The following is a 23,893-nucleotide window of genomic DNA, read 5'->3' as shown; positions in this document are numbered from 1 at the left end:
CTATCAGCGTCCTAGTGAGATACCCAGTACAGATAACAGCTTGGTCATTTGAAAATGGGCAGTGTGTGCCGATGAGAGTTTACAGGCAAGCCAGTGTTTAACCTTTCAGAGGTCCGGAAAAAATCACCTACAATAGGCTAGAAGTATAGGCAGTCGACAGCCTGGTGATCTATATTAACTCTTACTATAAACTTGGGTGAGCTTTGCATCCTCTAACACTTAGGCAGCACAAATACCTTGATCCAAAGTGACCATATATTTCCGATAGGAAACTACAAAATTAGCCCATGCATTGCTCTATAATTTGATTAGCTGTAGGTCAAAGGCAACCCAAGTTTTCACACCCAGGAGTAAATTCCTGATGGAATTTCAAACTGTAATGGCTTCAGACAGAGCAACGTGTATTCATATGCCTATAAAAAGCAAACTCCTTTCAGCTACAGCTTACAGAAACCAATTTAAATTTGTCCACTTCACCGAACTACAATTGCACATAAAAATGAATAAATTTAAAATTTGCCATGAAATAAATGTGACAGGTCCTGGGTCCATCATCATAATGATATATCGACAATTGCCAAATAGTGTCAACAGTTACAACTGCAAAACACCCAGGGCATTGGAAACAGCAATAACCGGCTGTTATGACAAGAGACGGGGGATAGCCCCATGGAATTTCAGGGCCCCAATATTGGCAACAGGAACATGAGAGAAGAACAAAAACAAAATACTGGGGATGCTGGAAATCTGAGATAAAAACACTGGCTGAAAGGCACAAAATCATTCTAAACCAAACAAGTTTCCTACACGCAACAGCACATGAAGATGGGAGTATCCAACTAGGTTGGGCTGAGCCAAGCTGTACCTGTGTACGCTCAGTATTTTGTTCAGTTATGAACAATCAGCACAGGTAATATTTGATTCCAAAGTGCTTATCTTTTCTCCACTGTGTGGTGTATATGCACGCAGCATGGCAGAGATAGCATAAAGCTGTTGAATGGCTACCAAAAGAAATACGCATCTTCCACAACACTTAAGCAAGTAGCCAAAACATTTTTCAGTTGACGGAATTGAAAATCAGAACAAGAGATGTAGATCCTGAATTCCCTCTGCTGTGTGTGTCAGGAAACTGACATTATCTGGCCATAAGGGGCCATAAATGGGATGAGACCTCTTTACACCAGGTCCCTGCCCCGTTTTACGCCAGTCTAAAATTACACCAGAAGTGTGAATGGGTGTGTAATGGGAGACACACTTCCGCCAGTGGAGCAGGACCACAAGAAATTTGGACTACCGACATTAATTTTACGCTCAAAAGGCAGCAGCAGATATTTTGAATTTGCCCTATTTCCGATGTGCCCGCACCATCACTTTTGCTGAACCAAATATTTAACACTGTTTCTTCCTGTTAAAGTACATCACAAGTGATAAGTCACATCCTGTGCCATGCCATGTAAACCTAGCAAGTTAAAAACAAGAAAACTTTTATAGTTTTAGACATCTTCATATACAAGTCCAAAGTATTCAGAATAGTTACTCTACAGCATACATATTAATACTTAACTACAACTCTCAAATTTCTATTACATACATACATGTAAATTCATCAGAACAGAATTTTATAGTCAGTCAGATTAACAGAAGCTGCTCCATACAGCTTCTGTACTTCATGGCATAACTGGAGGATCTACAATTAAAATGTTCATCTGTCTTATCTCTTTACAGATAATGATGAAGCTGCTGTGTATTCACAGCACAGCATTCTCTGCTTTTACTTTATATGGGTAAGAGTTAAAGATGTTGGCCTGCTTCAGGCACTGTACTTTTCACTAATCATATCACTGTTCACAACACAAATCAGTATCTGTAACACATAAGAAATAAGAGCAGGAGTAGGCCATACGTCCCCTCGAGCCTGCTCCACCATTCAATAAGATCATGGCTGATCTTCTACCTCAACTCCACTTTCCCGCCCGATCCCCATATCCCTCGACTCCCCTAGAGTCCAAAAATCTATCGATCTCAGTCTTGAATATACTCGACGATTGAGCATCCACAACCCTCTGGGGTAGAAAAGTCCAAAGATTCACAACCCTCTGAGTGAAGAAACTTCTCATCTCAGTCCTAAATGGCCGACCCCTTATCCTGAGACTATGACTCCTAGTTCTAGACTCTCCAGCCAGGTGAAACAACCTCTCAGCATCTTTGCATGGACCACGACCCAGAATCATACATCACAGAAGGAGGCCATTCGACCCATCGTGCCAGATCTTTGAAAGGGTGATCCAATTAATCCCACTCCCCAGCTCTTTCCCCATAGTCCTGACATTTTCTCCCCTTCAAGTATTTATCCAATTCCCTTTTGAAAGTTACCATTGAATCCGCTTCCACCACCTTTTCAGACAGTGCATTCCAGATCATAATAACTCGCTGCGTAAGTTATGATCCTAAGTTCCTAACAATTGAATAGCCAGATCCTGAGTGCACTAAACACAGCAAAGACTATGGGCTCTAGTGACATCCTGGCTGTAGTGCTGAAGATAGTGTACCAGAACTAGACAGTTCCCTGGCCAAGCTGTTCCAGTACAGCTCTGATTGACCTGACAATGTGGAACATTTCCGAGGTATGGTTTATCCCCAAAATTCAGGATAAATCTAGTCTGGCCAATTACCACCCTATCAGCTTCCCCTAGCCATCAGTAAAGTGATGGCAAGAGTCAACAACAATGCCACTAAACACCTACTCACCAATAATCTGCTTACTGATGCTATCAGAATCACTCAGCTCCAGACTTTATCACAGCCTTGATCCAGGTATGGATGAGAGAGCTGAATGCCAGAGGAGAGGTGAAGGTACTTGTCCTGGACATCAAGGCACCATTTGACAGGTTATAATACCAAGGATTCCCTAGAAAAACTGAGTCCAATGGGGATCAAAGGGAAAACCTTCCACTAGCTGGAGTCATACGTGACACAAAGGAAGATGTTTCAAATTGTCAGAGGCCAATCATTGCAATGCCAGGAGTTACTCATGGAGTCGTTTTCAGTCTAGCCATCTTCAGCTGCATCATCAAAGACCTTCCCCCCTCTGTCATAGTCAGGAGTGGGGCTGTTCGATGATAATTCCACAATGAAGCAGCCCGTGCCAGGCTACAGCAGGACCTGGATAACATCCAGTCTGCAGCTGACAAGTGGCAGGTAACAGTCATGACCAGCAAGTGGCTGGTAAGGACCATCTCGAACAAGAGAAAGCCCACCTCGCCCTGACACCACCATTGCCGAGTCCCCCACCATCAACATCTGGGGAACACCACTGACTAGAAGCTTAACTGGACCAGCCACATCAACACCGTGGCTAAAGTAGTATAGAAATTCAGTGAGTCTTACCTATTTCTTCTTGTCCAGTCCACTGAATAAAACTGCTTCCTCAGCCAGCTGCAAACCATAGAAAACATGAGAGTGAAACAAGTTCACAGATACATTGCTACATTTTCACTAATAGACTTCTGGCAGCAAATTACAAGGTGGCAACTGAAGCCCAATGATGTCAGAAGTTCTAGAGATGAAGTTCTAGCAACTCATTAACGTCGAGAGAACATGAGAACTAACTGCAGTTAGAAGTAGTGCAGTGTCAAACAGCAATTGACTGCTTTCACCATTTCCTAGAACTCCTAACAATATTTAAGAAAAGTTCTTTGAGATGTTCTAACATGATTGATGATAATTTAAAAAAAAAACACGATCTATAAAGTTTTACGAGAGAGAAGACCAGCCTCCAACACACCAATTGTTTACTTGAAAAAATACTGAACACGCAAATGATACTTAAGTTTCTCTGTAATTGCAGAATGGGTAAAGCAACTTAAACACAAGACGGACATGGGTTCCTCTACCTTTCTATTAGTAATGGGGTCGGTGCATTTTGAGCCTCTTTGTACAGAATTTCCAGTCCCTTTAACCATTTGGAAGCTTCGTCTTTTGAATTAGCTGCAAGAATAGAAAACAATTGTGAAATCCTCATCCATGCCTTTTTCAGTCAGCCAGTCAGTTCACTTTAAAATAGTTCCTATTCTGTATTTGTAAGACAATATATATACAGCAATGAACAATGGAATCTTTTATTATGGTATCTTTAGAAACTGTAAACTGTTATTAAGGATGCAAGTTTTATAGCAGGGTGCTTTATATATTTTTTCCAATAACCACCAATGTCACTAGAACAGATAATCTGGTCATTTATCTCATTGCGGTTTGTGGGACTTTGCTGTGCACAAATTGGGTGCTGCGTTTTCCTACATTACTGTACCTCAAAAGTACTTCATTGGCAGTGAAGCGCTTTGGGACGTCCTGAGGTTGTGAAGGTGATATATAAATGCAAGTTCTTTCTTTCCTCACTTGGGAATCATGAATAATTTATACTACATCAGAGATTGTGTGGCATCACAAGGTCCACTGTACTTTAACCGTGGAGTAAAAGGGCTGGATTTCCTGGAGGCTTCTCCCATAGGATCAGGTTGGGCCTTGCATCCGCTGGCCCAGCCTCGGCCAAGTCTCCAGCGACAGGGGTCATTATGTATTCATGGTGGGCTCCCGGCGGGATTCCTCTGACTAAGCAGGAACCTGCCATTGACCCCAAAGATATAGACGATGTTGCATGGTGGTCTTAAAGCGGCCACGGGGCCCTGAAGGCTAAACTGGGTCGGTCGTCCACAGAAGGCATCGTGGAGAGTTGGAGGGAGAGGAGGCTGCTACAAGACCCTCTCCCTCCATTTGCTGCATTTGGGCCATTCCTGCCACTACCCTAGGTCTACTGCCATGGCTTACCTGGTGATCCTGGGGAGCAGTGGGAATAGGAGCAGAAGGAAAGGAAATGGACTAGGAACCTGGGTCCCGCCCTCTCTGCCACCATTTGCATGTGGCGGATGGGGATGGAGCACCCTCGCAGGGGCAGGGGGAATGGTCGTTCAGGTCAGGGCAGTAGGCCTCACCCATTATCAATTTCACCTACTTCTCTGCCGCTGTCCCGCAGAGTGTTTACCTGGATACACTTTAAATTGCAATGAAATCGGTAATAAAACCGGACAATTTCCAAGCATTAAATAGCTTGCTAAAGTGTTTAAAAAGATTGACTCAAACCAGGCACAGTAAAATTTCACCTGAAAAAAATAATATGGAATGAGAAAGTGACGTAGCAGCAAAGATACATTTAATCTAGGAAATAGATTGTGTTGCCTGATGTGAATATACTGAATTTCTGTCATCCTCTGGGGTCTTGGGATTCTAGTACAGTTTGTCCTAGAGGTAATATCCAGTAGCACATTCACATAAACAAAGCACCACCGTAGCCATCTGGAGAACATATTTAATACAGGCATCTCACATCCCATTTTGTGAAGTTAGTGCCTTGTTCGTTTCAAAATAATGGACATCAAATACATGCACAACCACCGCAGCTGAGGTTCTGTAGACTTAAGGTTTTAGCACAAAAAATGGCTCTCGTCCAGTTTCCTTACAGGAGCTTAAAGGTGAAAGTGTGCTAACCCGCTGTGCCATCTTTTCCAGCTTCAAATTTCAATCTAGATCATAGGAACAGGAGTAGGCCATTCAGCCCTTAGAGCCTGTTTCACTATTCAATTAGATCATGGCTGATCTGTATCTTAACTCCATCTACCTGCCCTGGTTTCATATCCCTTACCCAAGAAAAATCTTTCAATCTTACTTTTGAAATTTTCAATTGACCCCCAGCCTCAATAGCTTTTTCGGGGAACGAGAGTTCCAGATTTTCACTACCCTTTGCGTAAAGTAGTGCTTCCTGACATCACCCCTGAATGGCCAGGCTCTAATTTTAAGGTTATGCCCCCTTGTTCTGGACTCCCCCCACCAGAGGAAATAGTTTCTCTATCTACCCTATCAAATCCTTTAATCATCTTAAACACCTCAAGTTGATCACCCCTTAATCTTCTATACTCAAGGGAATAAGACTAGTCTATGCAACCTCTCCTCAAGCTTTAACTATGTTATCCCCGGTATCTTTCTGGTGAATCTGCACTGCACCCCTTCCAAGACCAATATCCTTTTCCTGAGGTGTGGTGGCCAGAATTGAATGCAGTACTCCAGATACGATGTAGTACTCCAGATGCCTACAATCACATCAGTGAACTTGCACATTTTTGGAAAAATCATGTTAGATCTCCTCGGGATTGCTATTATCTTAGATAACACCACCCTTCCAAATTGCTGCCATGTTTTTAAATTCAGAAGTTTCTGCTCTTCCTAACAGAATGCTCTGATGACAATTCAGCTTTAATCTTCAAAATGGAGCGCGTATTCAAGGAACACAGGAATGCCGAGGGCCGGGGAATGTTTTGTACCAGTTGTAGCACCCACCTGCCAAACTGAGATTGTTGAGTACGAACTCGGAACCATAGAACACTGTGAAGCAGACATCGTCGCTATATTTGTCTTTTGGAATCTGCTCAAAGTCCTTTGCGTTTTTCCCAAGGCGGAGTTCTTTGATCTCTTGTAAATCAACTAAAAGCAAACAAAATATTTATATATGAGGTGCTGCATACGGACTTTTGGCAGATAACATTTCACAGCTACCAGGATACCCAAGAGCAACAGTAGTGAAAAACAGTCAGTGAAGTCAAAGAGCAGACTTTGTCAGGCATTCACAGGGCATGCTTACTGTTTTTAATTACAGATGACGTGTTGACGAAAGACAGCGATAGTGTACTAAGGCGCTCAGTCGTCTGCCGACTCTTTTGAATAGATGCAATATAAATAGAACAGGGATTTCCATTAAGCAGACAGTATTGTTTTAATCTTAATTTAGATGGTTTGTTTTTCAAAATTTTTTGAAATGCTACTTGTACCTGGTGCTCATGTTGGGCATTTCACAAACATCCTATTAACGTTTTTTCCCTAATAAAATTTGTTTTCTGTTTAAGTTCCTCTATACCATGTGCCATTTCCTGAACAAGAAGTTCAGGGTTGTGCCTCTCTCCCAAGCTTCGAGCTCTGCAGTTCTGTAATTGACCACAAGAAGATATCCACGGACTTTCTCTCCCTCCCTGTGTAGAATGACCACACCTTCTAGAACTATGCGAGCCAGTCTCTGATGTGGGGAAGGCATGCTCATTGATGAGAACCTGAATCCTACCATCTTGCGTGCGACAGGATTCTGTGGTCTGCAGTCAAAGTTTACATCGGTTGAGATCTCAGACTTCTTTTACATCCAGGAATGTGGGACCCGCGTGATACAGCGACATCACGAAATCATACTGCCATCTTACGTCAGAGCTACACAGGCATGCAATGGTCTCACATGAGGAAAGGGCCCATTGTACCTCTGAAGCGAGAGTTAAAATTTACAGACCTGAAAATATAATATACAGTACAGGATAAATATATAGCACTTGTTTCATTTCAGTAACACATGGGGGAAAAGAACTTCTCTGGTCACTGCAAATGGCAACATGGAATCATGAATGATACAGCACAGAAGGAGGCCATTCGGCCCATCGCGCCTGTATATCGTGCCCATCTTTGGTAGAGCTATCCCACCATTAGTCCCACTACCCTGCTCTTTCCCCATAGCCCTGCAAATTAATAGTAAATATATCTGAAATGTACACCTTTAAAACTTAGAGCAACTCTGCCACTCACCCCACCCCACGAGAAATATTTCTGTAAAACTGTATCTTCCTGTCAGGTGATGTGGAATGAGGACTTTCACCAGAACTGCTGCTGTATTCTGTCACCTACTGCAAAAAACTGCCTCCTGCAATCAGAGAACCCCAACCACTAGAACCATCACTTTCCAGCATCTTAAGTATTGCCACCATCTGGAGATAGGATTATAAGAGAATTACATATCCAAAATTGGCTGGATTACACTCTTTTGAATTTCTTCACAAATACTTTAGCATTTGGAATACATGAACTATTTTACATTTGACTGCCCCTATCTACTTAACACGATGGCACCTTACACGCACAACTGAGGCAAAGATAATACTGCATCGTGTGTAACGCCGTTTTTGATTTCATTATCATGGTGATTGGTAGCCATCATTGGCCACCGGGCTACAGTAAAATACACCCTGCGACATGGTCGTGTTAAGTCCCTCAACACCCATAATCGTAGAATAGGATGATCGGGATAAAATTTACAAATTCTATTTATTAAACAAACATACAAATTTCTGACGTAAGCAGATCTCTATAGAGACTGAGCCCACTGCTGGTTTAATAGCACAATAGTGAACCAAGTCTGAAAGTCCGACTACAAAGAAATACTTTGGTTCGTCAGGGTAATGCCAAGGCCACGAATTTAATCGCGCTGAAGGGGCGGGTCCGCTGTCAAAATTCCAAAGATTGACAGCGGGTAGGAAACCCGCTGTGAACTCTCCTCCACGCAAGTCTCCCAGGTGTCGGATCCGTCAGCGCAGAAGTGATCCGATACCAAGCGGCGGGGGAGACACTTCAGTTACTTAAATGGCTTGTTAAGAGCCAATTTAAGAGTATTTTGAGGCTTACTTGTAATTTTATCTTCTCCCCCACTGGTTACCCGCTGTTCGGGCAACACGCCAGCTCAACCTGGCGTATTGAGAGTCTGCTGATGTTTGTGAAAAGCTGACAGCTGCAGAAGTGGTGTGAAGGATGCCATGTTGCAGATGGTGAGTTTCAGAGCACAGAAAATGTTGGTTACTGCATTTTTAATACATAGAGATTTCTTTAGCTTACAAGTTTTTAGATCCAACTGTATGTCCAGTGCCACCTCATTGGGAGAACCTCTCTCACCAGTGGCAGATCGCTTCTGTCATCTCACCTGCAGCTGCCATCTATTCCAGCAACATCGGAGCCAATGAAACAATCAGGCCTTGGTCCTCCGAATCCTTCCACGATCAGCCCCAACATCACCACCCTCATCACTAACCTGCATCGCCATCACCTGATGCTGCATTGGACACAGGGCATCAGCCCCTGACAAAATTGCTGGCCAGGAGGCCAGCGATGGCATCACCATGACCAGATTTACTTCACTTGATGCTGTAAACCCTGGCTGCCACATGATACGCCAGGTTGACACCATCCCACACCAGCACCGTGAAGCATCCCTTTAATGTCCAAGCCACTGAACACTCAGCACTATAGTGGGGGGGGGGGGGGGGGAAAGTTATGATTGAACAATCACTGGAACTCAGTAAGACACTTCTCAAGGTGCGCTCAGATCTGTCCAATAAGGGGCACTTTTTGAAAAAAACAGATTTCACTGTATGACAACACATTACCAGAAACTTCACATAGACATTGGCTAAACCTCTCAAGTGCCTACCCTTGTGTGTTGTTAGTTGGTATGCTTGCAGTAGGATGAGGGTGAGTGTGAGGGGTGGCTAGTGAGATGGGGAAGTGATAAAGTAGATAGAGAGGGTTGGGTGGAGGTGCAAGGTAAGTTGGTGTCCTGGGGAGGTCTCTTCCGCCCTTGGAAGGGAAGAGAACCTCCCTGCGTGCTTTGACTCCCTCCAATAAGTACATGGAGGGAGTCACTGAAGAGCCTGGGTGCAAGCGTTCACCTTTGTGCAGTGATTGTCAGTGTTTGCAGCACCTCAATGCTGTCAAACACTGACAGAACAACTGTCAAACTCCATGTGGACGTGGTCCCTTTAAGGAAACCGGCTGATGACGCGTCATTAAACTCGCTTCCTGTTAATTGGGCGGGAAGCCCGCAGGGTGGGCTTAACAAGGTAAAATCACGTCTGCAGAGCGGATGCAGCTGGGAGCAAGACCGGAACCTGGAAACCAGCTGTCCCGCCCCCATTCCACCTCCTCAATTAAATTCGTGGCCATAGTCTTCCCTGTGTTTCAGTGTTCACTGCTATTCAAATAGAAGTGAACAAAAAACCTCCAGTGGAACACAATTCAAATTGCAGCTAAACCCAAACCAACACAACCATCCAGCTGCACATGCAATGCAATGCGAGAAGTGAAACTTAGCTTACCTTGACGATTCTGCTTGGACTTGCTTTGCCCCACCTATGCCAGCCTTCAACTGCATAGGCCCCAAGGTCTGGTTTCAATCCCTAAACCCCTCTGCCTCTCCTCATTTAAGATTTCCAATAAAACCCATCTCTTTGACCAAACATTTGGTCACCCCAATAGGTCCATTTTTGGCTTGGCATCTATTTTTTTTGTTTTTTATGTCTCTGAAGCACCGTGGGCATTTTTCTCTGTTAAAGGTGCGACACAAATGCAAGTGGTTGTTGTTGAAAAGCAAAACAAGTATTGGCTAATCTAGCCATGAATCCAACACTGCAAATTCTTCACACCAAAGGGCAACATGCTTGGAAACTACCATACTGTCATTTTAGACATAAAAGCAATGCATTGCAACAGATGCTCTAACTGTTGGTCTTCAATTTTTTTGCACATTTGGCTACGGCTCCTGGGTAAGGTTCCATGGGCAGTGGCAACCCTGTGCCATCTCGATCAAGCAATTGTTCTTCATGTACTAACCTGGATAGAGGGTTGGCGAGATGTTTAACCGTAGGAGCCATTGAAGTTGATCTCAAACCTGGCCTGACCTGGTGTCCATTTCAGTTTGCATGTATTAATGAGACTCCCGCCTGAGTCAGGCGGGCACCTCATCTGTGGTGGTGGTGGGAGGAATGGAGTGGGACTGGGCGGTAAGCTTTCAAAGACGATTTTAACTGTGCATCCACCCCATTCCCACTGGTCAGGGTGACGTTAAAATTGCCTCCAATGTTCTGAGAATAAAGCCTTGGCTTATTTGTAGCACTCTCATGTCGGAGTCAGAAGGTTGCGTGTTCAAGCCCCACTCTAAAGGCTTAAGCACTAATCTAGGCTGACATTTCAGTGCAGTACTATGGGAGTGCTGTACTATTGGAGATGCTATCTTTCAGCTGAGACATTAAACTGAGGGCCTGTCTGCCTTCTCAGGTGGATATAGAAGGCCCCGCAGCACCATTCAAAGAACGGCAGCAGGGTTCTCCCAGTGTCCTGGCCGACATTTATCCCTCAAACTAATACCTAAAACAGATGATTTGGTCATATGTTTAATTGTTGTTTGTGGGAGCTTGCTGTGTGCAAATTGGCTACCACGTTTCCTACATTACAACAGTGATTCCACTTCAAAAACTACTTCATTGGCTGTAAAGCACTTTGGCATAAATGCAAGCTCTTTCTTTAAATTCAAAATGTTCTACTGCCAACACAAATCAAGCAGAACAAAAATGCTAGCCCTCAATTAAAGGTGGAAATGGTTTTACCTGAACTGTGTGTGTTATTACAGGCCGTAACATGCGAGTCGGGTTCATTATGAAATAGGAGGATAGTCACTGCATCGAAGGCATCCAAAAATCACCTTGCGCTTTAATATCTTGGTCCTCTTATTTCAGCCACATGGTAAATCTAACCACAAGTTTTTTTCCCCCCATGAAGTCTGGGCCCTGATGAAACATTTGCACGCTGCAAGTTACAAAATAATTTCTTGGCCGGAAAAGGAGAACATGGGCCCAAAGGCTTCACTGGCCGCCAGCCTAATGGTAACAGGCACCCCAATGCCCGTTGACATGCACACGATAAAGTTGCAAACTCATTTCAAGTTCGCCTGGTTTTGTTCATTTCGGCGTTGCAATAAACATCTAAACAAAACCTTGCAAGTTGCAGCAAGCAGATAAGAAATGCACGCTTGAAGTACTGTACTAGGAAGAGCACAAGGAAGTGGTTTGTGCCACAAAAGTCACAACTGTGAGGCCGTGTACTTCCTTATAGAAGGAGGATGGAGTGAGGGAGGGCATTCATTGCTTTTTGCCTTGTAGGCATGTAAACCTGCCGTCAGTCCTACATGCTCAGTCCCTGCAGTTTGGGGAAACACAGTTCAGTTTACAGCATGACTTTTCCTGTCTGTATTACTCAAACTGTATCATTTCTGTCTTTGCTCTGGGCTTGGACCCAAGGCTAGCGCAAGCCTTGGTTTCCTTGAGCAATTTTTGTTTACTGACCAGAACTCGAAATCTTTACAGTGACAACTCCAGAAGTGTCTATTTCTCTTCCACTCAGTTCCCAAAGCACCAATAAAAAGGACTTGTGAATGACTGTATATGGCCGAACCATTAAAGTTACTACTGAATTGGCCTAGGCTGCATCATATAAATTACTGACATTTTCTTAACAACACTCCCCACACTTGGAGATTGGCATATTGTTGATGAGTCCCAAACCCTGAAATAGCAACGTATCACAGGAATCTTGCAGCATTGTTAATGGGATGGGTGAAGGTGAGATTAAAGACTAGATTTGAACGTGTGTTACTACACATCAGTAATGCAGTATTTAGCTCATCCAAAATTCTGCTGCTTGTATCCTACTCTACACCAAGTCCCACTCGCCCATCTCCCCCATTCTCACTGAATAGGGCAATATTGGCTCCCAATCCCATAGTGCTTCAACTTTAAAATTCTCACCCTGGTCTTCAAATCTTTCTATGGCCTCATCCCTCCCTAAATCCATAACCTCGCCAGCCCTACATCTCTCCCCCCACCCCGCCCCCATCAAAGTCTCTGTCCTTCTGACTGCATTTCCCCCATCTCCACCTCACCACTGGCAGCACAGCCTTCAGTTGCCTAGGTCAGTCACAAACTCTGGAATTCCCTCCCTAAAGCCCTTTACCTCCTCACCTTTAACTCCCTCCTTATAATCCACCTTTGACCAAGCTTTTGGACACCCCTCTAATCTCTTATTTCTTGGCTAAACATCTGTTTTCTTCATGCCCATGTTAAATGTACTATATAAATGGTGGTTGTTGTTGTTGCTGTGAATCAGCAATACAATCTCACACAAAACTCAAGATGAATCTAGCACAAACAACCCTGTAACGTTCATGAGGAACACGGTGAAATAACCGGAGGAAGCTGGGTAGTGTAACAACAAAGGTTTCACATCCAGATAGTCACAGGTCAGCCACAAGGCCTCGTGCCACTCAAGGCCTGTTGACTGCTGACATGGAGGTCTCCTGTAGTCAACGGCTCACTAAAGATAAATATGGTAATCAATTCAATCCCTCAATTCAATTCAATTTTATTTGTCATATATGCAGCAGATGTGTGTACTGCACAATGAAATGTTGATTTGAGTCCTCCCAACATTGGAATAAATATGGCATAACAATGATAAAAATAATAGAAATACAGTAATAATAATAATAAATAATAATAAATTATTCGTTCACGAGTCTTATGGCCTGGGGGTAAAAGCTGTTTCGAAACCTGCTGGTAAGAGACCGTATGCTTCGGTATCTCTTACCGGACGGGAGCAGGGCGAAGAGGTTGTGGCTGGGGTGGCTCGAGTCTTTGATGATTCTCAGGGCCTTCCCCCGGCACCTCTCGGGGTAGATATCCTGCACAGCAGGTAGTTTAATTCCTATAGTATGTTGTGCAGCTTTCACCACCATCTGTAGAGCCTTGCGGTCTGTGGCGGTGCAGTTGCCATACCAGGTAGTGATGCAGCCGGACAGGATACTCTCGATGGTGCACCGGTAGAAGTTGGTGAGAATCTGGGGGGCCATTCCAAATTTCTTCAGTCTCCTGAGGAAGAACAGGCGTTGGCATGCCTTCTTGGTTACGGCGTCCATGTGATGGGATCGCCAAGGACCCAGCAGCAGTGCAGACACACGACTCGCAACCCCAGTGTTGTGTTAGTGTGCTTGTGTCATGGCGTAAAATTTGGCCATTATGCATGTCTGCATTAATCACCGGATTGGTTCAACATGGAAAACCCCAAAAGTCCGTGTTTCCCTGCATGCTGTGGAATTTTGACTCCAGTGTGCGTAGTTTTTTCCTGTAGGTTCCCCGCCTGGAAGTCAGCCTGATCGACAGGCTTGGCTTCCAGTCAGGTGGGAAGTAGGCCCCAGCCCCAGGTAAGGAGCCTGAAGTTGCTACAGGGAGCGTTGGTGGTGGGCCCGTACCCCGACCCAGAGAGGGGGTCCGATCCCACCCAGGGGGTTGAGAGCGTCAGATACCCGACTCTGGGGGTTCTTTGTATGGGCGGGTTGGGAGCCTGGGGGACAGAGGGAAGCACTCCTGCTCCTCCTGGCCCACAGGCAGTGCTGTAAAGGCACTTACCTTCTCCCCTTCAGCAGTTGGGTTTCCCTAGGCCTGGGAAACCCAGGCAGCCACTGTTAAACCTGCAAAGTGGGATAAATCTAAGGCTGCCAGCCTCATTAAAATAGTTAAATTGGCAACCTGCCTCCTGGGAGCGGGTTGGCAACCTGGCCCCTTGTCCCGCCTCCATTAAACCTGGAAGTGAGCAGGTTGGAGGTGGGTTGGGTCGGGTTTCAGATTTTTGAAGTTTTAACATCTCACTCGACCTCAAACCACCCATTTTTGAGGGGTGGTTAAGATTCAGCCCAGAATCTTTTACACTGTTCTTAAACATCCTTTCTTTCCAGGTCCATTGGTGGCCAAAATCAAAAGAAATGGACACCGAGTCTTCTACAGGGGAGCAGAAGCATATGACACTGTAAAAAAGGGACAGTGGTGGAAGGAGGTTATTTTCGCATTACTCTCTCACTCCGAGTGCCGGGCTCTTTTGCCGGCACTCCGATCCCTGATGGCCCAGCTGGTCCCTTTAAGAAGGGGAGGAAGGCCTGCAGTACTGCGGCGCAACATGCCGCAGCGCATGGCACTGCGGCACGTAGTGTCGCGATATTCCCTCGCAGCACCCAAAGATGGAGGCGGGTGCTTCCAGTAGCGCCCGCTTCCCTCTTGGGACGCTACCGATGAATTTCAGCCGCTGGGGCGTTAATTTAGTTAGCGCCCCCAAGGGGGCCCGACTCAATTTTCCCCCCATAGTTTCTCAGCCTCCCTCCTATCTCAAAGTTAGGAAATATACAGGAAAACAATAAAAGCATTCAGCCAAAACCAATTTGCTATGGGAAACCTAACAACCAGTGCTTTGGGCAAAGTTCATTTCAGTCTCCAGAGTTCTACCTTACTTCAAAACTTGTCATTGTCAATCATTTATTCAGACAAACCTGCATCGTCAAGAATTGGGATGGGAAGAGATCGGAACAGTGAACGACAAGCACATCAACTGTCATCCTGAAAAAACTGGGCAATGGAACTGATATTTGTGCCAAACTGACCAATGATTTACAATGCCCAAGGCTAGTGTCAACTCATGCTGTGATAGTTAACTGCTGCGAACATTGCTCAATGAAGTCAAATAACTGCTGGAGCACCATGGATCTTTTTAAAGGAGCAATCCCACTCTTCCTTCAGGAATATTGCAGCGGGGTGGCAAAACAAAGACCAGTTTCAATATCACCCACTTTAGTGGAAGATTACAGAACTGTAGACAATTATTAGCAGCTCAAATAATTTACAAGATTTTGACTTCTTCTGCAGAGAACAGGACTTCAAACCTCAGGCTCACTGGTTGGTTGAACTCACTTTCTTACTGGACATGTTTCGCGAACTTTCAGTGGGGACGGTAGATGGAATTAAGAAGCAGGAGCTAGTTCAGCGCAGGGAAAAAATGCGTAGTACTGGCTGAGCACCAAACAGCATTGACAGTCAGACGCTGGAGATTTCAGAGGTGTTCACTGTTTTGATGTTACCAAAATGTTAAATATTACTGTCAAGCAGCTATCTGAACTCAAATACTCCAGAACCTGCCACTAAAATGGGTGATATTGGTGGCGGTGGAGGGGGAAGACGAATACACACATTTTAAAAAGGGAAAGGAATTTGTGATATTTTATCTTCAATCATTAAGCATTACCTTTTAAGGGTACATAATTCAGTTTAGTTCAAAACTAAGGGTTAAAAATTGAGTAGCACCCCATTTGGGGCGCCAGCTTTGCCGGGGCGCTACTTTTAGCGCCCTGGAAAAATTAGCGCCCCCGTGCCGGAAATTGAGTGTCTGTGCCTCAAGAGGGAAGCGGGGTGCTACTGGAAGCACCCCGCCTCCCTCTTGGGACGCTGCGAGTCAACATTGCGCCGCGGTATTGCAGGCCTTCCTCCCCTTCTTAAAAGGGGAGAGGCCTTGCGCAGCCTGACCCGGGGCCCACGGAGATCAGGAGTGGCGACAAAAGAGCCCGGCAGTCAAGAGATGTGCTGGGCTCTGGAGTGCAGTCGGCTCTCCGCCGGGGGGGAGGGGGGCGGTTCAGAGGCCGGGGAGCGCTGGCAGGTGGCCAGCAAAAAAAATGGCCGCCCCGCACCTCACCTTTAAATAGCACCTCCCCGGCCGCAGGTAGGCCCCCCCCTGACCCCATCGGATATAGCGTCCGGCGGTAAGTCAGGGGGTGCTCCCGAAGGTCGCGGCTGGGGCGTTGCGCATGGCGATGACGTCATCGCCGGCGGCGCAACCGGTTAGCACCGTCGCTAGCCTCCTGCTGAATTTCATGGGAGGCATGGGCGGCGCCATGCCCAGGCGCTAGTTGCTTTGCACCCCGTTACCGCCCTCTTAGGGCATCAACGGGAGGCGCAAAGCAACTGAATTTTTTCCCCCTAAGCATTTAAGAGTTGACTGCAAGCTATTTAAGTAACTGCCATATCAATGGAATTAACAGAGTGCTCATATGAATCTCTCCCCGTCACAGAATTGTGGCGATCACTCCAACTGCTTCACAATTAGAGTCTACTCCTACTGCAGTTCCTCGGCTGCCTTGCCACACTCGACTGTCCTAGTTTTGGATCATCTGTAAATTTGACTTATTTATCTGTTGCTCTTTTCTTTCTTTCTTGTTATAGCTTTATCTCCCTTTGCTTTCTCTTCCCGCCTTTACCTCGAAGAGTTTCAGTTCCTGGAAGAGCCTGCTCTGAAAACTCTGACATCTCGGCTGCACCAGATGCAATATTTGTTGTAGCAAAAGCTTTCTAAATTATGGTCCTGATAGTAAACCACAGGCTGGTGAGTGCGGAGGTGTTCACTTTTGGATCTTAATTTTTATTTTGCATAATATGACAATTTACGGTATTACTGTCAGATGCAGTTGATTCTACACTGGTGCTCATTGTTTGGTGCATAGATAGGACAATGGCTGCTGTAAACACTTTACTAGGGCAATGGTGATCCTTTAGGAAGAACACGCGCTTCATGAATATTTATATCTGGGGCACAAGGGAAGCAAAATATTTGTGTAGACTTGACCCTGTTGCTTAAGTTATCATCGATACTTTTATGTGCTTCTTGTTAAATATATATGTTACTCTGTAGATCTTCTTCAATATATTAAAAAATCTTCTGTTTGTACACTCTTCTTGTCTCCACCACTTGACTTTCTTTTTGCCACACATGGGGTAGATTTTGAGTTTGCGTGATAGTGTAAAATGGCGCTAGCAAATTGGCAGCCCATTTTACATCTCTCTCGAGTTTTGGAGGCAGGAGATGGGGGGGCGGAGGTCAGGGGGAGTTCGCGGAGGTGGGGTGGTCGGCCGAGAGTTGGCAAGGAAGAAGGTAAGCTTGTTGGGCCTGGAGGGAACACTCCTGATCCTCCTGGTCCACAATCAGTGGTGTAAAGGCACATACCTTATGGATCCAGCCCTTCTTGCCTCCTTTTACCCGCTAGATTTTGAGAGGCCTGGGAAAACTGGCCAAGATGAGTAAAAAAATTTAAAGCCTGTAAAAATGGAGGCACGCGACCTTTTTAAAAGCTTTTACTGACCGCCCCGCCTCCGGAGAGCGGATTGGTCGCCTGCCTGTTAAAACCAGAAGTGGGCAGAATAGGATCGGGTTTGAAATTTTTTTTATTTTGGGGGTTAAAATTACCCCCAGTGTGTTGACCTTCATGCACTGTTACTTCAATTTTCAGCTAATTCTCTCCTATATTTTGTTGACAAGTTAGAGAAGGCCAATGCCTTTACAACTGTGAAGCAGAGGGTGTCATTTTGACCCACCACTTGGGCATTAACCTGGCGGAGCAGGTCGTCCACCCGGGTCGAACCCGGGAATCCATTGATTACAATGGAATGGAAATTATTTTGGGTGGGGTGGGTTGGGGAGGGTGCTCCAATGGGCGGGTGATCTGTTCCTCCAGGTTATCATTCAGCCGATGAATATTACCCGGAGAGATTCTAATTTATGAAACGTATGAGATAGATGGGGACAGAGAGAAAAAAAAGAGAAATAGTAAGAAAAGGTAGACAGGCAGTTTCTATTAACAGTCTAATTTGATTTTCTTTTTAAAGAGGTTGCATTTTGACAGCAAACAAACCACCCAAATTTCCTTTCCGCTGATTGCCGCTTTACTGACTGCGTTTGCCGTGGGTTTCTCCCGCTGTATCCAGGGTTTCCACCAATCTGCAGCCTAAGTTAAACAACACCAATGGCTGTTCCTGCAGTTTCCCCAGGGTTTTCTGCCAAAGTTACGGCGTGAGAGTGGACGATTGCCGTGGTTCTTCTCCCCCACCCCGCCACCCAATACACTAAGTCAGCAGCACAGACAGGTGCACTGCCCCCAACTTGTTTTCCCATCGTACCCAGTAGTGCTGTAAATTGGCATTTTGATGAGATGAAAATAAATACATGACGCATTTGTAGGCTCCCTTCCCAATCTGGGACATACAGAAAAACAAAGATAAACATTGATGCAGCACCAACAAAGACCGTCAGAGATATGCAAAAAGACCAGGAAAGAAATGGAGGGTGGTGTAGTGTATGTAACCGTTCTACCTTTAAGAGAACTATTGTATGTAACCGTCCACCTTTAAGAGAACTATTTTAGGTGTTGCACTACTTTATCTTGGCTGCTGTATACTGTAATACCGGGAGTGACCACACCGGTATATAAGTGCTGTGTAAGGATTTATTGGGCAGATTCGCCCTGACCTTCGAATAGTAAAGTCCTGTTAAAGTTACTCTTGTAGTCTGTGTATTAATTCACCATATAACCCACAGACTTTACAGGTGGGGGGGCGTTGGGGGAAAGAGAACTGTTTTGCGAGACCTGTAAAAGATCTTCCACAGATTGGCTACTATTTGTTTAATCGCGGTGTTAATATTTTTAAAAATGAAATTCAGGTAACCATGCAAAAGAGGCCAGGCTACTGTGAAAGGATATTACACACAGCCCTGTAATAATGCAAATTTATTTCGCTAAAATGGGATTTGGCTCTCTTGCCACTTCCGATAATGTGGGCCTTCAGCCTTTTACCTTTGTGCAAATCATGGGGAAATTTTAATAACAAATGTTAGAGCGAAAAAAACAACACAGTTTCCTGGAGGTCAGAATTAGTAAGGCACTGTTGCAAAGCTTTTGTTATTACAAAGACAGTGGTATAGAAATACATACTTCATGCTGTGTGCCTGTCACAGTGGTAGGTTTTAAATCACATGTAGAATTTCAGAGTTCTCTCCACTTTACTGCCCCGCAAATCTCAGTTAATCCAGTAGATTCAACAGAGACAATCCAATGACACAGGCCAGAAGGATTTCCCATTGGGAACTTAGTGAACACTTTAGTACAACTCTTGTGTGATGTGGGTCTACTACTCCATTTTTGACACTGTTCTTGCTGAGGTCAGACTTGAAAAAAACAAACTATTACAATGCTCCCCAATGGATGTCCATGTGTGCCCACATGGATTTAATTTAGGAGCATAGAATCAAACAGCGCAGAAGGAGGCCCTTTGGCCTATTTGTGTCTGTGCTGGCTCTTTGAAAGAGCGATCCAATTAATCCCACTCCCCTGCTCTTTCTCCATAACCTTGCAATTTTTTCCCCTTCAGGTATTTAGAAAAGCAACTGTAATGTCACACCTAAAATGCTGAAATGCGGTATTGGGTTGAGATGGTCTTTGTGCTGAAATACCAAGAAAACATTAAATGTTACAGGAGATCTGCTCTGAAGCCACTGCCAATGTTATTCATGGTGCAGCCACGGGGAAGAGCTCAAGGAAAGCCCAGGATTGTGTTCCCACCAACTCAGGGGGGAATTTTCCAGGGGGTCAGCAGGTGCCATCAATGGCGGGTCAGGTGGGAAGGTGTTCTTTTTGACAGCGGGTCAGGACCCCGATGTCAACCCGCCGCTACGCACCTTTACCAAATGTTAGATCGGTCAGTGCTGAGCAGACCCAACACGCAGTGGTGGGGGAGGCAATTCAGGTCATTATGACCTTGTTAACAGAGGATCAACAACAATTTTGAGCTCACCTTTAGAATTTACCAGCTCGCCCACGGGGTCCATGCTGCTCGGGGATCACGTCGGTTAAGATGGGCGGGAGTTGAATGGCCATGGAATCACCTCATTTCAGGAAACTCTCGTTTAAACGGCACCTAAATATCCGGAATTCTCTATTAACCGGCAAAATTCATACTCCGAAAACAACACCTCAATAACCGGAAATGTTGCCGAGTCCGAGTCTCCCGCGGTGGCAGAGTTAGTCAGTGGGGGTAGTTCTCCAAACTGCCACTACTCGGCTTCTTGGTGCTGTCGGAAGTCTGAACACCTCAATAACAGGAGTCTGACTCTCCCGCGCTGCCGGTAGTCTCTTCTGATCCGCCAATTACTGTATACTGCACATCTTGATTTTTTTATTTTTGTTTGTTAAAAATAGCCTCGGTAGATAACCCGCTCCGTCATCCGGAATTTTTAATCAACCGGCACCATTCCGGTCCCGTCGGTGCTGGATACCAAAGAGTTTCCTGTACTTGACAGCTTGAAATGTGCTATAAAAGCTCCCATCTCACAGCTGTTTACTTTCCAAGCTCAGAAGCTGTTGCTTACTGCATTTGGAAGACAGATTGAGCTTTATGCAGGTTGCAAGTGTTTGGAGCAAACTCTCTATCCAGTGTCACCTCACTGGAACAACCTCTCTCACCGTTGAGAGATTGCTTCTGTCATCTCAAGTTCACCTGCCATCTATTCCATCAGCATGGGTACGGTTTATACTCTCACCTTGGTCCTCAGAATCTGACCACGATCAGCTGCGACACCAGCAGCACCAACCCCAACCTTCTCCGCAATCACCTGATGCTGTACAGGACAGAGGGCATCAGCACCCGACCACATTGCTGCCCGGGACACCAGGGATGGTCTCGCCATGGCCAGATTTACTTCACTTGACGCTGTACACCCTGGCTGCCACATGATGCGACAGGTTGGCACCACCCCACACCAACATCATAAAGCATCCCTACAATGCCCAAGCCATTCCTTTCACTCTCATCACCATTGCGGGGAGTACCGTTATGTCTCACCGTTCACTGAAACTCACTAAGTTACTTCCAAAAGGTGCACACAAATCTGTCCAAGAATGCAAAGTGCTGAAAATAAAGATTTCAATGTTCGACAGCACATCAACAGAAACTTCACATGAACATTGGCTAAAACACACAAGTGCCTACCCTTGTGTGCTGTTAGTTGGTATGATTGGACTAGGGTGAGGGCGAGTGTGAGGGGTGGCTAGTGAGATGGGGAAGTGATAATGCAGATAGAGGGATGGGTGGAGGTGCAAGGTAAGTTGGTGCGAGTATGGATAGGCAGGAGTAGGGTAGGGAAGGCAGAGTGATGGGGATGTGACGGTGGTCACCTATCAATTCCTCCAATAAAAGGCGAAGAGTTACGAAGGTGACTAAAGGTTTTTATTGACTAAATAACAGAGCCCACTCTCGTGGGTGATCCGATCCAAGCAGGAGGAATACCAGCCAGTCGCTCACCTTTATACCTGGCCTGGTGGGTGGAGCCAAGGCGGAGTCGGCAGTGGTCATCCCAGGTATAGCAGTGTGGCAAGAGGCGACCTCGTACCGTGATACAATAGTGGTCAGTGATACAGTTATAACGAACAGTGGTGAACAGTGCTAACTACTAACAGTGATACGATAGTGAACGTGGTTTACCACATTCACCCCTTGTTTAGAATTAAGTCCGGCGGGGTGAAGTGTACTACCAATTCTGGTAGGTCAGTCTGTCCGGAGGCTTCGTAAGCCTCTCCGATCGCCGCAGCGGTGGTGTTGCCTTATCCGGTGCTGGTGCCTTATCCGGTGTTGATGCTGGTGTTTGCGTGGTCGGCGAGGGCTCGTGGGCAGCACGGTGGCATAGTGGTTAGCACTGTTGCCTCACAGCACCAGGGACCCGGGTTCGAATCCGGCCTCGGGTGACTGTCTGTGTGGAGTTTGCACATTCTCCCCGTGTTTGCGTGGGTTTCCTCCGGGTGCTCCGGTTTCCTCCCACAGTCCAAAAATGTGCGGGTTAGGTTGATTGGCTATGATAAATTGACCCTTAGTGTTAGGGGATTAAATACGTGGGGTTACGGGGATAGGGTGGGATATGTGTTGGTGTAGGGGTTACAGGGATCGGGTGGGATATGTGTCGGTGCAGGCTCGATGGGCCGAAATGGCCTCTATCTGCACTGTGGGGTTTCTGTGATTCTGTGATTCTGTGACGAGTGGCACGGCAGAATGAGGTTGAGTGTGGCTTTGCAGTGACATTTCGTGATCTATTGAGATCATTGAAAGGTTTGCACCACTGCAGCCTGGTCCTCCTGACAACATCCCTGCTTGTCTCTTCCTGTGCAATGTGCAATCAGGCTGCGTTGATCTCCTGGGGAGGTTACTTCCACCCATTGGAAGGGAAGAGAACCTCCCTGTGTGCCGTGACTCCCTCCATAAGCATATGGAGGAAGTCATGGGAGAGCCTGGGTGCAGCCGTGCACCCCTGTGCAGTGCTCGTCAGTGTTTACAGCACCTCAGTGCTGTAGAACACTGACAGCACAACTGTCAGTGAATTTGCGCATAGTCCCTTTAAGGAAATTGGCTGATGACGTGTCATCAAATGACGTCATCAGACCCGCTTCCTTCAATTGGTCCGGGAAACGCGCTGGGCAGGCTTAACAAGCCCATTCAGGGGAAAGTCATGCCCAAGGCCAGGATGGAGCCAGCAGCGAGGCCGCGACCTGCCACTGACCTCGCCCACCACAGACCTGCCACAGTAGAGAAAATCGTGGCCTTAGATTTTCTTTCTCATTTTCTCCCTCCAAGCAGAACCCTAACCTCAACTTGGCACAGATAATATTGGGAGCCTATCACGTGAACCAATAGCAGGTGTGAACCTGCTTTTTGTCACCTGCTGGCACCAGTGCATTGCGGCATCAAATTATTTAGTTTCTTGAGTATAAAAAAAATGAATTTTCAGCAGAAAAACTTACAATCTATTTTCAATAGACCAGCTGCACATAACTATAATTGCAAAATACTGCAGATGCTGGAAATCTGAAATAACAACAGAAAATGCTGGAAATACTCAGCAGGCCAGGCAGCATCCATGGAGAGAGAAACAAAGTTAACGTTTCAGGTCTGGGACCCTTCATCAGAACTGGAAAAAGCTGGCGATGTAACAGATATTAAGCAGGTGCAGAGACGGGGGGGGGGGGGGGGGGTTAGGAGGGGAGGAAGAAATAGAAAGAACATCCTGTACTTTTGTAAGAGGCAGGAAAGATAAAATGTTGCAAATGGGAATGGCAAAAATCATACTGCATGAAAAATGGGGGCAGGGATAAATATCTGAAATTGTTGAACTCAATGTTGAGTCCGGCAGGCTGCAAAGTGCCCAATCGAAAGATGAGGTGCTGTTCCTCGAGCTTACGTTGAGCTTCATTGGAACAATGCAATAGCCCGAGGACAGAGAGATCAGAGTGGGAGTGAAGCGGTGAATTAAAGTGACAGGCGACCGGAAGCTCAGGGTCACCCGTACGGACTGAACGGAGGTGTTCCGCAAAGCGGTCGCCCAATCTGCGTTTGGTCTCCCCAATGTAGAGGAGACCGTATCGTGAGCAGCGAATACAGTATATTAAATTGCAAGAAGTACAAGTAAATCGCTGTTTCACCTGGAAGGGGTGTTTGGGGCCCTGGACAGTGGGAAGGGAGAAGGTAAA

At 45.8% G+C, this 23,893-nt stretch overlaps 1 protein-coding gene across 1 annotated transcript in view; it reads right to left on the bottom strand.

Annotated features, from left to right (window-relative positions):
• Positions 1-23,893, bottom strand: part of plcg2 (phospholipase C, gamma 2) — a 204,209-nt gene that overhangs the window by 88,052 nt on the left and 92,264 nt on the right. The window contains exons 2-4 of the mRNA XM_085991754.1: positions 6,388-6,531; positions 3,894-3,987; positions 3,388-3,435 (exon numbers count right to left, since the gene is read on the bottom strand). Coding sequence (XP_085847880.1) covers positions 3,388-3,435; positions 3,894-3,987; positions 6,388-6,531 — 286 coding nt within the window. The remainder of the gene's footprint in view (positions 1-3,387; positions 3,436-3,893; positions 3,988-6,387; positions 6,532-23,893) is intronic.

The sequence above is a fragment of the Somniosus microcephalus genome, chromosome 6, assembly GCF_052327205.1.
Source record: "Somniosus microcephalus isolate GS21.2 chromosome 6, FLI_Smic_1.0, whole genome shotgun sequence".
NCBI classification, from domain to species: domain Eukaryota; kingdom Metazoa; phylum Chordata; class Chondrichthyes; order Squaliformes; family Somniosidae; genus Somniosus; species Somniosus microcephalus.
This window is presented reverse-complemented; position numbering and strand designations above follow the sequence as displayed.